Source organism: Nyctereutes procyonoides, unplaced genomic scaffold, assembly GCF_905146905.1.
Source record: "Nyctereutes procyonoides isolate TBG_1078 unplaced genomic scaffold, NYPRO_anot_genome, whole genome shotgun sequence".
In the NCBI taxonomy this organism is placed as follows: Eukaryota; Metazoa; Chordata; class Mammalia; order Carnivora; family Canidae; genus Nyctereutes; species Nyctereutes procyonoides.
The window spans coordinates 55,893,621-55,906,402 of record NW_026575126.1 but is presented as its reverse complement, the minus strand read 5'-3'; the positions used below and the strand labels follow the sequence as shown (position 1 = coordinate 55,906,402).

The 12,782-nt window shown below is 48.0% G+C and overlaps 1 protein-coding gene across 2 annotated transcripts in view; it reads right to left on the bottom strand.

Annotated features, from left to right (window-relative positions):
- The window catches only part of PRKCB (protein kinase C beta), a 328,355-nt gene extending 317,393 nt beyond the window's left edge, over positions 1-10,962 (bottom strand). The window contains exons 1-2 of one of the 2 annotated variants that reach the window (XM_055340824.1): positions 10,712-10,962; positions 9,697-9,728 (exon numbers count right to left, since the gene is read on the bottom strand). In XM_055340824.1, the coding sequence (XP_055196799.1) occupies positions 9,697-9,728; positions 10,712-10,884 (205 nt within the window). In that variant the 5' untranslated portion in view covers positions 10,885-10,962. The remainder of the gene's footprint in view (positions 1-9,696; positions 9,729-10,711) is intronic. The other variant, XM_055340826.1, reaches the window with a different exon arrangement.
- Positions 10,963-12,782: the final 1,820 nt, after the last annotated feature.

Here is a 12,782-nt window from a genome sequence, read left to right as displayed (position 1 = left end):
TCAGGATACACTTGATGTGTGCCCTATCAACAAGATATTATTACTTCCTTTTACCTCTAAAGAAACAAAAGCTCAGAGTATAAGTAATACATTCAAGGCCCCGTATCAAGAAACCAAGATTGGAACCAATACCTTTCCGTCTCTAAAGCACAAACTCTCAGCCACCCGTGAAGTGTGTGCTTAATTAACACGTGCTGGATAAGTGACAGCAGCAGAGATGGAGAAAGGGAGTGGGAGGATTCCTTTCAGAGGAAAAATCATTTCCATGGCCCTCTCTGCCTAAGGATGCGGTGAAGAGAGATATCCCTATTGTTAGAACCATAAAAATAACCCAGTAACCACCTCCCGAAATAGAACAATCAACAATATGACTGACACAAAAATCCAAATGCCTCTCTACGAGGTGAAAAATAGCAGCGGCACCTACAAGCTCCGGTGACACCCCCACACACACACCTTCGCCTCTGCTTCTAAATGGTCATTTCAGTACCTGGCACCTGCCCTCCAACCCCACAAGCCTGGGATTTCAGGGTCTGAGTCATGGCAATCGTTGTCTCAAATGCACTTCACGCTACTCTTTTTCAAATATTTGGCCACTTCACTCACCCTCGCACATCCTGCCTTAAAACAATGACAACAAGCGCTTCCTAGTCACTGTCCTGCCCTCACAAAATCCAAACCCTCCTAGATGACGTTTATCTCCAATTGCCACCGCCTCCACCACACACCCTCCTTCCTGTTCCCTGCATGTGCCCTGTCCTATCTTTCCGTGTGCCAACTCGAGCTGCCCTCTGCCTGAAACAACCTCCCCAGCCCCCAGCTTGTCAATCTAGGAACTCCTACTCCTGCTGTAAGACTGTTCCCAAATGTCACCTCCTCTGTGGCATCGTCTCCACCCTTCCCAGGAGTAAGGATGCCGCCCCACTTCTCCTTTATGTGCCGGAACTAACTGGCCACATGCTCTCCTCCCCCCAAAAGACCAGGAAGATCTTCAAGGGCAAGGCTGGTGTCTTATGTCTCTTCAACTGCAACCTGACATTATACATTGTATTTCTTAATTGCTGTTCTCCTTCCACTAGAATGTAAATTCCAGGAGGGTAGGGACTCTGGTTCACTGCTCTAGTCCCAGTGCCTAAAACAGCACCCGGTATGTGGTAGGCACTCAATAAATTATTTGTTGAATGAAAGGACAGATGGGCAGATGGATGGGGAACGGATGGGTGGCTAGGTGAATGAATGGACGGATGAATGAATAATGGATAGAAAAATGGCTGAGTGGATAGATAAATGGATTGGTGGATCAGTGGGTACATGGACGGATAGATAGATGGTTGGATCAAGCAGGATCATGTTTCACCAGCCCAGGGTCACAGAGTCATAGAGACAGAGCAGGATTTGAAATCAAGCCTATCTGATTTTTGAGCCTTGCACTCTCAATTCAATTTATATTGCCTACCTAGAAACCCAAAGTCTGGTCACTGGGCAATTGCAAGATAAAAGAAGAAAGAATCTCCCCCCACCCAATCCCGCTTCCCCCCAACCCAAGAATATGGTTATTGCTAAGTTTATTTCCATCTACTTCCATCAACAGAGGGCATCTGAACCCTCCTAGTCCACTTTTGAGTTCCTCTTCTGACTCAATAGGGCAACATTCTGCATGTAGGCTAAGGGAAAAGAAGACATCCAGGAGACACAGACAAGCAGGACAAAGAACAATGAAAAGATATTAGCCAACAATAACAGTAGTAATATTAAAATATTAAAAGATCTTGGGCAGCCCGGGTGGTTCAGCAGTTTAGTGTCGCCTTCAGCCCAGGGCTTGATCCTGGAGACCTGGGATCTAGTCCCATATCAGGCTCCCTGCATGGAGCCTGTTTCTCCCTCTGCCTGTGTCTCTGCTTCTGTGTGTGTGTGTGTGTGTGTGTGTGTGTGTCATGAATAAATAAATAAAATCTTTAAAAATAAATTAATTTGATTTAATTTAATTAAATATTAAAAGATCCTGAATCAAAGCTGCTATCTCTTCTAAGCCCCATTGGAGCCTGCAATCACAGTGTCTTTCAATCCTCTGCTACATCAAGCTTTCTTCCAACACCAGCCATTTCCAGGAAAGACCAGGAAGTCTCCTTCTCTATTCATAAGAAGTAATAACCAGTAGGAAATTGGGCCCCCAGAGGGAGACAGGGAGGAGCTCACCATTAGGCAAAAGGGGAGGGAGAAGGAGGAGGAGATAGTTTATAGGTAGAAACAAACAGATCCTACGTTCCCATAATTTCCTTTAGTTTTTTCATGATAAAAAGTAAAGAACATTTTCTAGGTGCCCAGATTTGTGTTAGATAGGCATTAAAAATGTGTTAGCACCAAACCAAGACCTTCCCCTTGATGAAATCAGAAAGAGGGAAGTAAATGACCGAGGATGGTTCTCTATATGTGATTCAAAGGGGCTTATTGTGAAACTACAAACAAATTGTATTCCAAATGAGAGAAAACACTGCCCAAATCAAAGGAATGAACGGTCAGACCTGGACAGAGGGTGAGGAAGGTTATCTGGGAGGCAATGTGGATAATCTTGCACCCCTAAAAACTTGACTTTCTGCTCAGATGCCTCTCACTGACATTCTTTACTCTGTCTTTTTATTTATTCTCATCCTGTCAGCTCAGACTTGCTCCTCCACCTCTGAAATGGTCTGATTTTTCTGCTGTAGAAGAGCCACCTCAAAATGCAACCTCTACATACAAAGGAAGCCAGCTGAATCTTAGCTAAGAGGGGATGAAATTCTCCATGGAACTGAGAGAGAAGCTGTCTTAAAGTAATTCTACCAAATATTCATCCTACTTGTGACCATGGCACAAGACTCATCCCCTCTACAGAATATCACAGAAATAAGACCTTCTGTGTATCTTTATCCAGGATATGAGCAGTTTCACAACACAGATTTTTTAGCTCTGGCCCCCTGGCATCTCAGACTTTCTCCAATTACTTCAGAGAATGGGAAGTTTTTTGCCTTTTGGTTTTGGTTTTTAATTCTCTGACCAAAGAATACCCTAACTCCACCCCAACCATTGCCTAGGCTAACATCCCCTTATAAATTCTCACAGCACCCTGTACATTCTTTGCAAAGTACTTCACAAAAAGTAAAATTAAATATTGGTGCAATGATTCGTAGAATATTTTATCTCTCCATTACACCGTAAGCTCCATGCCATTACGATCTTCTCAATCACATTCATCCATGTATTCCCACTATTTAAAATAGTTCCTGACACATAGAACTCAATGAGTGTTACTTTTTTGTTAAGGATGGATGGATACATGGAATGATGGATGGGTAAATGCATGTAGTAATTATATAAATTTCCTACCAGATTTTCAAGCACCCATCAAACCTTGAAATGGCACATGTAAACGTGGTGGATTTTGTATATTCTATAAAAGGGCCAATAATCTATCTATAACATCACAGACACGATGAGTCAAGTCAAAGAATCTATGATACTAGATCAAATGCCAAAAACGATAAGAGACCAAGTTTTTGAATGCATCAGCCAGAGATGATGAACTTTATTTACAGCCTGATCCCTTTGTCCACCCCAAAATTAACTGGACTGCAAAGTCAAAAGATCAGAGCACAGATTTTTAATTGTACCTATTAATTTAACTACCTATACCTGAAAACTATCAAAAGGAGATGCATATTCTCAAAACTGTGACACACTGATGTATTTACATATATGTGTACTTACACACGTGTGTGTGTGTGCAGATGCAGAAACAGAAACAGAAACAGAAAGCTAGGCAGAAAAAGAGAAAGAATAGAGGGGGACTCCAATAACAAGCATACGTGTAAATTATTTTCAAATCTTTGGTTCATCCTCTGCCAATTACTTTCTCTGTTATTTTTTTTCTTTCTTGACCCAAATACACCATAAACATGCTGCATATGGTTCTAGACAGTTACTTTAAGACACTTGCAATATCGCTAGTATTTCAGAAACAACATATTTTTTAAAATTAGTTTCTAAGAACGTGTGTATCATATCAACTACATTTCCAAAGGTCGTATTTTCCATATTTACTTAGAAAGGCATTCTGTTGCCCAGTGACAAAGCTTCCAGCTTGCCCTGAGTGCTCTACAGCTCAAGATGAATTTACTGTTGCCTCTCCAACACACTAGCCCTCCTTTTTAAAACTCGGCATTAACTCACCTAAAGATTTTTATTTCATTTGGGATTTGGGGCCCGAAATCCCACTTCAGGTGGAAAAAATAAAAAAGTCAAACCATCAAATACAAAGTCAAAAAGCCTCTGCCTTTTATCCACACAAAACCCTCAGGACACAGTCAGAAAAAGCTAAGAGGTGAGTGGAATTTCACTCACAAACCTCTGGGATCTGCTTTTGAGAAGGTAGGGAAATGGAATAGAAGCAAGCTTCAGTAGCTTGCAGCCTGACTTAGTGATTGTACTTTAAAAAAAAAAAAAAGGCCTCTTTATGACTTTTACTGAGAAAGTTCAACCTGAAGTATAGGTTATCATGTTGTAAGTTGCCAGGGAAAACTATGCCAAAAATAAAATAACCTTTGATTCAGCTTTGATTGTTATTTTATTTTATTTTATTCTATTTTTAGAGAGGGGAGAGAGCAAGAAAGTAGGGAGAAGGAACAGAGAGACAGAGAGGGAGAGAGAATCCTAAGCAGGCTCCACGCCTAGCACAGAGCCCAATGCAGGGCTCAATCTTCTAACCCTAAGATCATGACCTGAGCTGAAATCAAGAGTCAGACACTTAACCGACTGACCCACCCAGGCACCCCTGATTGTTGTTTTTAAAAAGAGCATATTTCAATCTATAGGAGTTGACTACAGACTAAAATAAACTTGTATTCCATAGAGTTGATGTTGATGAAAACAGCAATGGTTGAATTCATGCAACATTTTGGGGTTTGGTTTGGTTTGGTTTTTTGGGTTTTTTTTTTTTTTAAGATCTTATTTATTTGAGAGAGAGAGCACACACGTGCACATGTGATTAGGGGCAAAAGGAGAAGGAGTAAGACTCTCCCCTGAGCAAAGCAGGGAGCCTGACGTGGGGCTCTATCCCAGGACCCTGAGCCAAAGGCAGGCACTTAAGCAAATGAGCCACCCAGGCATCCCAACATTTTGGGGTTTTTAAAGAATAATTTCTATTAAAAGGTTAAAAAACATGTTTTCTGATCTACACAGGAAGGCGAAGCACTGGTTTACTCATTATAATCATCCCTGTTAGGTCTTAATAGTCAGAAAACTAGCATGCTGGGGTTTTTCTAGAGAGTCCCTGACAAGTTGAGATCTTTCTCACAAGGAAAGGGTGAGAAAAGACAATCTGAACGAGCCTGGCTGGCTGGGCCCAGACGCTGAGCAGGGCACTCATTGGTGTTACCCAAAGTCTATGAAGAAACACACCTGAGAATAAAACCTACCTAAATACACGAAAGCAGCCTAGTCATTCAATGACTTCCAGAATGAACTCTGTCCCACTTTGACACAGTTTCCTACCACAAACCAAGTAATAATGATCATCTCACTTAGAGTCACAGATACTGTGGATATTTCTCTTATACTTTGGTGCTCACCATAACCCTATGAGGTAGGTACCATTAGCCCCCATTTTACAGGTGAGGAAACTGAGGCCACTATGGGTGGGTGACTTACCCAAGCTTACACAGCAAGTAGGTGGAAGAGCAGAGATTCAAATCCAGTTCTGACTCCAACCCCATGCTATTAATTCTGAATTTCTAAATTTTATTGCCTCCCTATTCCTACTAAAGTAACTTCCTTTCAAAGAAAAAGTTCTCTCTGCCAAATTGCAAAAGCTTCTTGGGGTTAAGAGTCTAATTCCACTCAAAAGCTTGTCTTCATTACAATTAATGCACAAATGAAGGTTCTGGTGTCCTCTAAAGAATGCTTTAGAGGAAAATCTGCCTTGCTTCTCTGAGGGGTCCCACTTCTCATCTAGAATTTAGTCAGTTTCTTAATAGGGACGCTCGGCCCCAGTGCCTGTCATCAGACATTCATAGACTACCTCACGGAGTGGTTTTATAGAAAATAGAGTGGTAACAAAAGGGGAAAAATCATGTGGCAGTCAATCTAGAATTCTATCCTCTAGCAGTACAAAAACAAGGAAGTCTAAAGCTCCTCTGGGCACACAGAAATCCCTAATTTCCCATGGTTGATAGACTTTCCATCTTTCCTCCCTCAACCCATCCCAGCACCCCCAATTTCCATGACAGCACAAGGGAGCATGGAGATTCAGTGGGTTCCCCGCCTGAGGATTATCTTACATACCTCCTACCCAAAGATAGTGCAGACTATACCCTCTCTCCCCTTCTACTTTTTTAAAGATTTATTTGAGAGAAAGTGTGAGAGAGCACAGAACGTAGGGGCAGGGGATGCCTGGGTGGCTCAGTGATTGAGCATCTGCCTTTGACTCAGTTCATGATTCCAGGGTCCTGGGATCGAGTCCCACATTGGGCTCCCCACAGGGAGCCTGCTTCTCCCTCTGCCTATGTCTCTGCTTCTCTCTCTGTGTCTCTCATGAATAAATAAATAAAATCTTAAAAAAAAAAAAAAAGGTAGGGGCAGAGGAAGAGGGAGTCTTAAGCAGACTCCATGTTGAGCACAAACCAAACACGGAGCTCAATCCCATGATCCTGCAATCAACGACCTGAGCCAAAACCAAGAGTCTGATGATCAAGGGACTTTGCCACCCAGGTGACCCTCCCCTTCTACTTTTGAAATGGAAGACCTCCCTGCCCTAACTTGTAGCCCAAAAGAGGGCTACCTGAAATTAACATTACATTGTCCATTCACCCCTTTGTAGTTAGGTGTGGGTGTGTGATTAAGCTTAAGTCCTAACTAATAGCATATAGGCAGAAGTATCTTGCAGCAACTTCCATAAGTGACAGTGAGCATATGGCCTTTGCCTTTCTTTTCCGCTTTCCTCCTTCCTGCTAGCTGAAATAAAGATGCGATGACTAGATAGTCTAGCATCTTGGACTATGGGATAAGTGTCACTCCTGGATGGTGGAACTGAAAACTGGAAGAAACTAGGACCCACCCTGGGCTCTGGACTGCTGACTTAACTGAAGGAATAAAACCATACATATTCTCTATAAAATGTGGAACCCATTTTAATCAGGTGTACTTTTCCTAAAAGATTTTTTTTTTATTTTGGGGAAACAGAGAGTACATGTGCATGCAGCAGGGGAGGGATAGGGGAGGAAGAGAGAATTTCAAGCAGGCTCCACACCCAGTGTGGAGCCCAACATCCGGGCTCAATCTCAGGACCCTGAGATCATGACCTGAGCCGAAATCAAGGGTCAGATGTCTAACCAACTGAACCACCCAAGTGCCCCTACACAGCAACTTTTTAAAGTAGGTACTATTTATTGGACCCATTTTATAGACAAGGAATCTGAGCTAAATAAGATGGTTGGGAAGTCCCAAAAGCCAAGATTCAAAACCACAGTTACCTGCCTGATGGCCTGTATATACACCCGCTACCCTACACTGCCTCTCAGGGAGAAGAGAAAAAGAAAGCTGATAAAATAGTAAGTACTGTCTACCTCTAAAGTTGCCATATTTGATTAGAAAATTTAATTCCGCTGTACTTTCACTACACCAGAAAATTCCTACCACTTTCCAGGTTTTGAAAAACAGGATCTCCTGTTATCACCTACACATTCCAGAGTGCCTGCCCCAAGCATCAGTAACTACAGAGCAGGTGGGAAAGTAGCAGTAAAAATGTTCAAAATTCACCCCCAATCCCAGCAAGCGACAAAGACAGAAACTCATTCATGAAAGTGAAAGGTAACCTCAAAGATCATCTACACATTCCAACACTAAGATGCCACTGGTATTGTGCTTTAGGGGCCAAAGTTCTAGGAAACAATCTAACTGTTTGCAACAGGGCCTAAGCTATTGCTACTTTAAAGGGATTTGGGAAGATGTGAAACTAATATAACATTGTATATTAATTGTACTTTGGTTAAAATAATAATACAATAGGGGCGCCTGTGTGGCTTAGTCCATTAAGCATCTGCCTCCAGCTCTGGTTATGACCCCAGGGTCCTGAGATGGAGTCCCCACATCAGGCTCCCTGCTTAGCCAGGAGTCTGCTTCTCCCTCCCCCTCTGCTGCTCCCCCTGCTTGTGCTCTCTCTCTCTCTCTCTGTCAAATAAATAAATAAATATTTTTAAAATAATAATAAAATTTTTAAAAGAGTATATAAAGCTGAAAAAAATAATAAAGGGATTTGGGAAGTCCTCTGGTGCAGAGCGTGAGACTGGGGTTCTACTCTTTGGTAAGAGAGGCTGGGCAGGTCTGCAAGGTTCACTGGATGAGCCAGCTCTTCCCTGGATCTCAGGTGAGGGAGGGAACCTACAAGTCTTCTGAGACGGCAGTGCCATGCTGCCAGCATCCTGTACAACTGACAATGCCACCCACACTCACCAGGGATCACTTGACTTTTCCCTGGAGGGTGGAGTGCTACAACACCACAGACACAGCTAAGTCACATCTCTGACTCTTGAAGGCTTAATGCTTTCTTCTTATCAAACCCAGTTCCCCAGGGCAATCAATGTACCCCTACGACACACTCCAGAAATGAGACAGTTAGTTCTCCCCAAACTCAACCACATCTGGCCAAAAATTGGGGAGGGAAAAAAATTTCCAGAACATTAGTTGCAAACTCAAATGTCTACAGGAGCCAGAAACTGGTGAAACAAGCCCAGCTGGGAAGTACTGGGATGAAATGGTGAATGTATGCCCCGTCTATGAAAATAGCTCCAAATGACTGTTCCAACAAGAAAGTGGGACCAAATCTTCGCAAACTGGAAGCTGAAAATTCAAGTATCTGGGTAAAATCTCCCAGTTCTAAAGGTTGACATCAAATTCAAAAAATGTTCGACAGCCCAAAGGCTAAATAGGTCCATAGGCAACTTGACCCTGGAGGGTGAATTTACAACCAGAGACGGCCAAGGCCACCTTGCACCCTGTTAAAAGTCACCACGAGGTTGAGCATCCCTGGCTAGGGTCAAGGATCTTGAACCAGGTGCAAGGACCCAGGTTGCCAGTCACTTGGAGTCCTTCCTGTATGCAGGCAGAAGATAGAAAGGGCGATTTAAACCCATGTCTGAGAAGCACCCCATCTGGAATGACCTTTTTTTGGGAGAGAGGAGGCCCAGGGGACACCCACAGTCACCCTTCCAGGGGATGCACCATATGCAGAGGCAGCAGCCACCTGTGGAGACTTCTATGGAGCAGGGGAAGAGACAGAACCTCACTCTGCGAGATGAGCAAGGGCGAGTGAGCAGGAATTAGGGAGAGGAGGGCATCCTCCCAGAAATGGCCCCTGGGGACCCTTGCTCCAGAAGCAAGACTGACCAAGCGGGATAGGTTCAGGAGACAGAACTGGACGCTTTGCTGCCAGGAAGGGAGAAAGGGTGCACGCTCTTCCTTGGCAGGTAGGGCCTCTGGCTCCACCCGCCTTTCCTGGATGGAGCATCACTGCCTGCACACACAGCCCTTCAAAGGGCCCTTTTGCGGTGGTACAGTCCCAGCTTGGCAGGTCACTCTGTCCTTCGCCCTCTGCCTAACTCAGTCACTTCTAGAAAGTCTTTTCACCATCTCTTCCACAAAAGGCATTCCCGGAGCCCCACAGCCTACCTTGGCACTGGAATCCTTGCTTCCCGAAGCCCCTGCAAAGGCAGAAAGAGGCACGTCAGGCAGCCCTAGGGGCCCAGCCACCGGCTAGTTCCCCCACGTCACCCCCCTTCCCCGGCCTCTCTACCCCAGGTGCAACCTCCTAGCCACAGGCGGGTGCCCAAGAGTCCTTCCGCCTTTGGGGGAAGGGGGCAGCTGAGCGGTAACCCCCACCTCCCCTCGGAAGGCAGAGGAAAGGAGGCTGCGACCACCAGGTGGCGGGATGGGGGGAGCGGTTCCGTCGCGGGCAGCGGGGGGCAGGCGGGAGGTCTGCCCACAGAGATGCCCGAGTACCTTCGGGGAACGAGAAGCGATAAAGACGCATCCAGACGGAGGAGGAGAGAGAGACCCCGAGGCGGTGGAGTTCCCTGGGGGGGGACTGGGAAGACAGAAAAGGCTCCCCCAGCCCAGGGCGACGGAGGAGCAAAGTCCCCGCAGGGACGCGAAGGGGAAACGCGAAGGGGAAACTGAGGAGCGCAAAGGGGACCCCTGGCCCGCAGGGAAGCGCGACCATCGATAACCCGGGGCGCCAGGGCGGGAGACACGGGAGGGAGCAGAGGATGCCCCGCGCCCGCAGAAAGGCAGAGAGAGGACACCCAGGGCGCTGCCCCCGGAAAGCAGGGGAGGGGGTACAGGCGCCGCGAGCCCGGAAGGAGGCGGGGAGACGGGGAAGCCCGGGCGAGCGGGCACTCGAGGCGCTGCCCCCCCCCCCCCCAGGGATGGCCACCCCGCGCTCCCAGCAGGTGCAGAGCCGGCGCCCGCGCCACGGCCCCGGGCGCTCCCGAGGGGGCTGGGAGGGAGACCGGGCAAGGAGGCGCCCCGCGGCCGGGGCCGGGGAGGAGGACGAGGCCGGGGAGGAGGACGGGGAGGAGGGGGGGAGGGGGGGAGGGAGGCGCAGGACTGGGCACCCGGGCGTCCGGAGCCCGGAGAGGGGCTGCCCTCGGGGCCCCGGGAAGGTGCCTGCGCCGCGCGCTCTCACCAGATGAAGTCGGTGCAGTGGCTGCAGAAGGTGGGCTGCTTGAAGAAGCGGGCGGTGAATTTGTGGTTCTTCACCTCGTGCACGTTCTTCTGCCGGAGGGCGCCTTTGCGGGCGAAGCGCACGGTGCTCTCCTCGCCCTCGCTCGGCGGCGGCCCCGCAGCCGGGTCAGCCATCTTGCGCGCGGGGAGCGGGAGCCGAGAGGTGCCGGCCCCGGGGCCGCGGGGCCGCGGGCTGCGGGCCCGGGAGGCGCGCGAGGAGGCGGCCGCTGCTGCCGCCCGGGGCCGCGGGCGCTTCCCCTGCGCCGCTCTGGCCGCCGCGGCGCGCGGAGCTGGGGCTGTCACTCGCCCAGCTGCCGCCGCTCGTCCAGCTGCGCGAGGCACCGCTGGCCCCAGCTGCGGGGGAGGGGGGCGGGGCCGCCCGTGGCCCCGCCCCCTTTATTTGCATGGCGCCCAGGCCCCGCCCCGCGCCGCCAGCTGCTTTACATATTGGCACCCCGAGGCGAAGCTCTCAGAGCCGCAGCGCTGCGGCGCGGGGCCCGCAGCCTGCGATCCTCAGACCTGAGCCCGCCGCCTCCCCGCTCCTGGGCGCCGGGGTTGCATTAAGGGCGGAGGGGGGGACGGGCACCTTGAGGGCGCCCCCCGCGGAAGGACCGACGGGGACTCGGGGTGGGGGTGCGCGGTGGCGAGGGTGGGCGCGACGGGTTCCCCCGGCCTCTGCAGAGACTGGTGCCCGTCCACCCCGCATCCATCCCATTGGTCATTCCGCACGCGTCTCCTGGAGGGATGGGCTCCCGCTGTCACTCATTCGGAAAGGCCTGTGGCTCCACACACTTACACACACAGACGCACACACGTACTGCAGAGGTAGGGGAGGAGCAATCTTATTTTATATATCGATAGGTATATATCTCCGCCACAAAGACCGTTCTTGGCTTTGCCTGCCCAGCGTTTGAAAGAGAACTCCCTATACCGTCTGTCCATCCCATCTCCAAAGAGACTCACTTTCCTCAACTGTAAAATGGGGCTGGTGAGGGGACCCATCTTCACAAACGCTGGTCGTATTTGTGCACCATCTGAAAGGAAAGAGAAGAAAAAAAAAGTCTTTCTGGTTTCTTAGTTTGAATGGCAAAAGATATCCGTAGTAGTACAATCTCTCCAGATGCTGCCACCTGCCCAAAGCATCTGCATCTGAAGCCTTCTTTTATCTGCTAGAGACTGAGATTAACAAATATTAGAAAGATGCTAAAGGCACACTCATATCCACTGGGACGCTCTCCTGGATGGAATCGGGAGGATGGAAAGGTAACCAAAAGAATGATAATTGTGTAGATGAGTAGATAACGCAGTGTGTTTTAGCGCCCTACTGTGTCTCAATATCTGCACCCCGCATGCCCCACCTTCTGGGAACACAGCACTACATTAGACTATGAACTCCTTCACTAGATCTACTTTCTGAGAGCAGGCACTGCTCACCATTGTGTCATCAGAGCCAAGCTCCATGCCTGACACCTCCTCGAAGCTCAGTAAATAAATGTTTGTTGAATGAGTGAGTGACTGTGTGAATAAGTGAGTGAATGAAAACTTAAAGGACATTGCCCCTTACCTCTCACCATGTCCTGTAGGTGTTCCGTAATAATAAACATCAAGCGCTCGGTACCTCCACTGCATTACTTAGTCCTTGCCACAACAACCCCATGTAAGTCCAGAATTTTCATTATGGATAAAGACAGTGAGGCTCAGAGTGATTAAGATGTGCACCCAGAGTCCCAGTGTTGTTGAATGGAGATTAGGGCAGCCTAAACTACAAAGTACGTTCGTGATGAAGGCGTGAAGGAGAGCAGGGTGGAGTTGAAGCAGCTATACAGAACTTCTGCCTAATGAAGCTCAGGTCCCACTATGACGATTTCGCCTGGAAGCCCCTGAGAGGTAAGTCATTATTAGGCTGCATGTGGAGAGCAGCAGCTGTGATAATAGAATGTCCCTCTGCTGCATAGTAATTCAAAGGTAAGGAGGAAAAAATAGCCTTCACTTTTAAGGTTGACATGTTTTGGAAACTGGACGTGCCTGTCTAT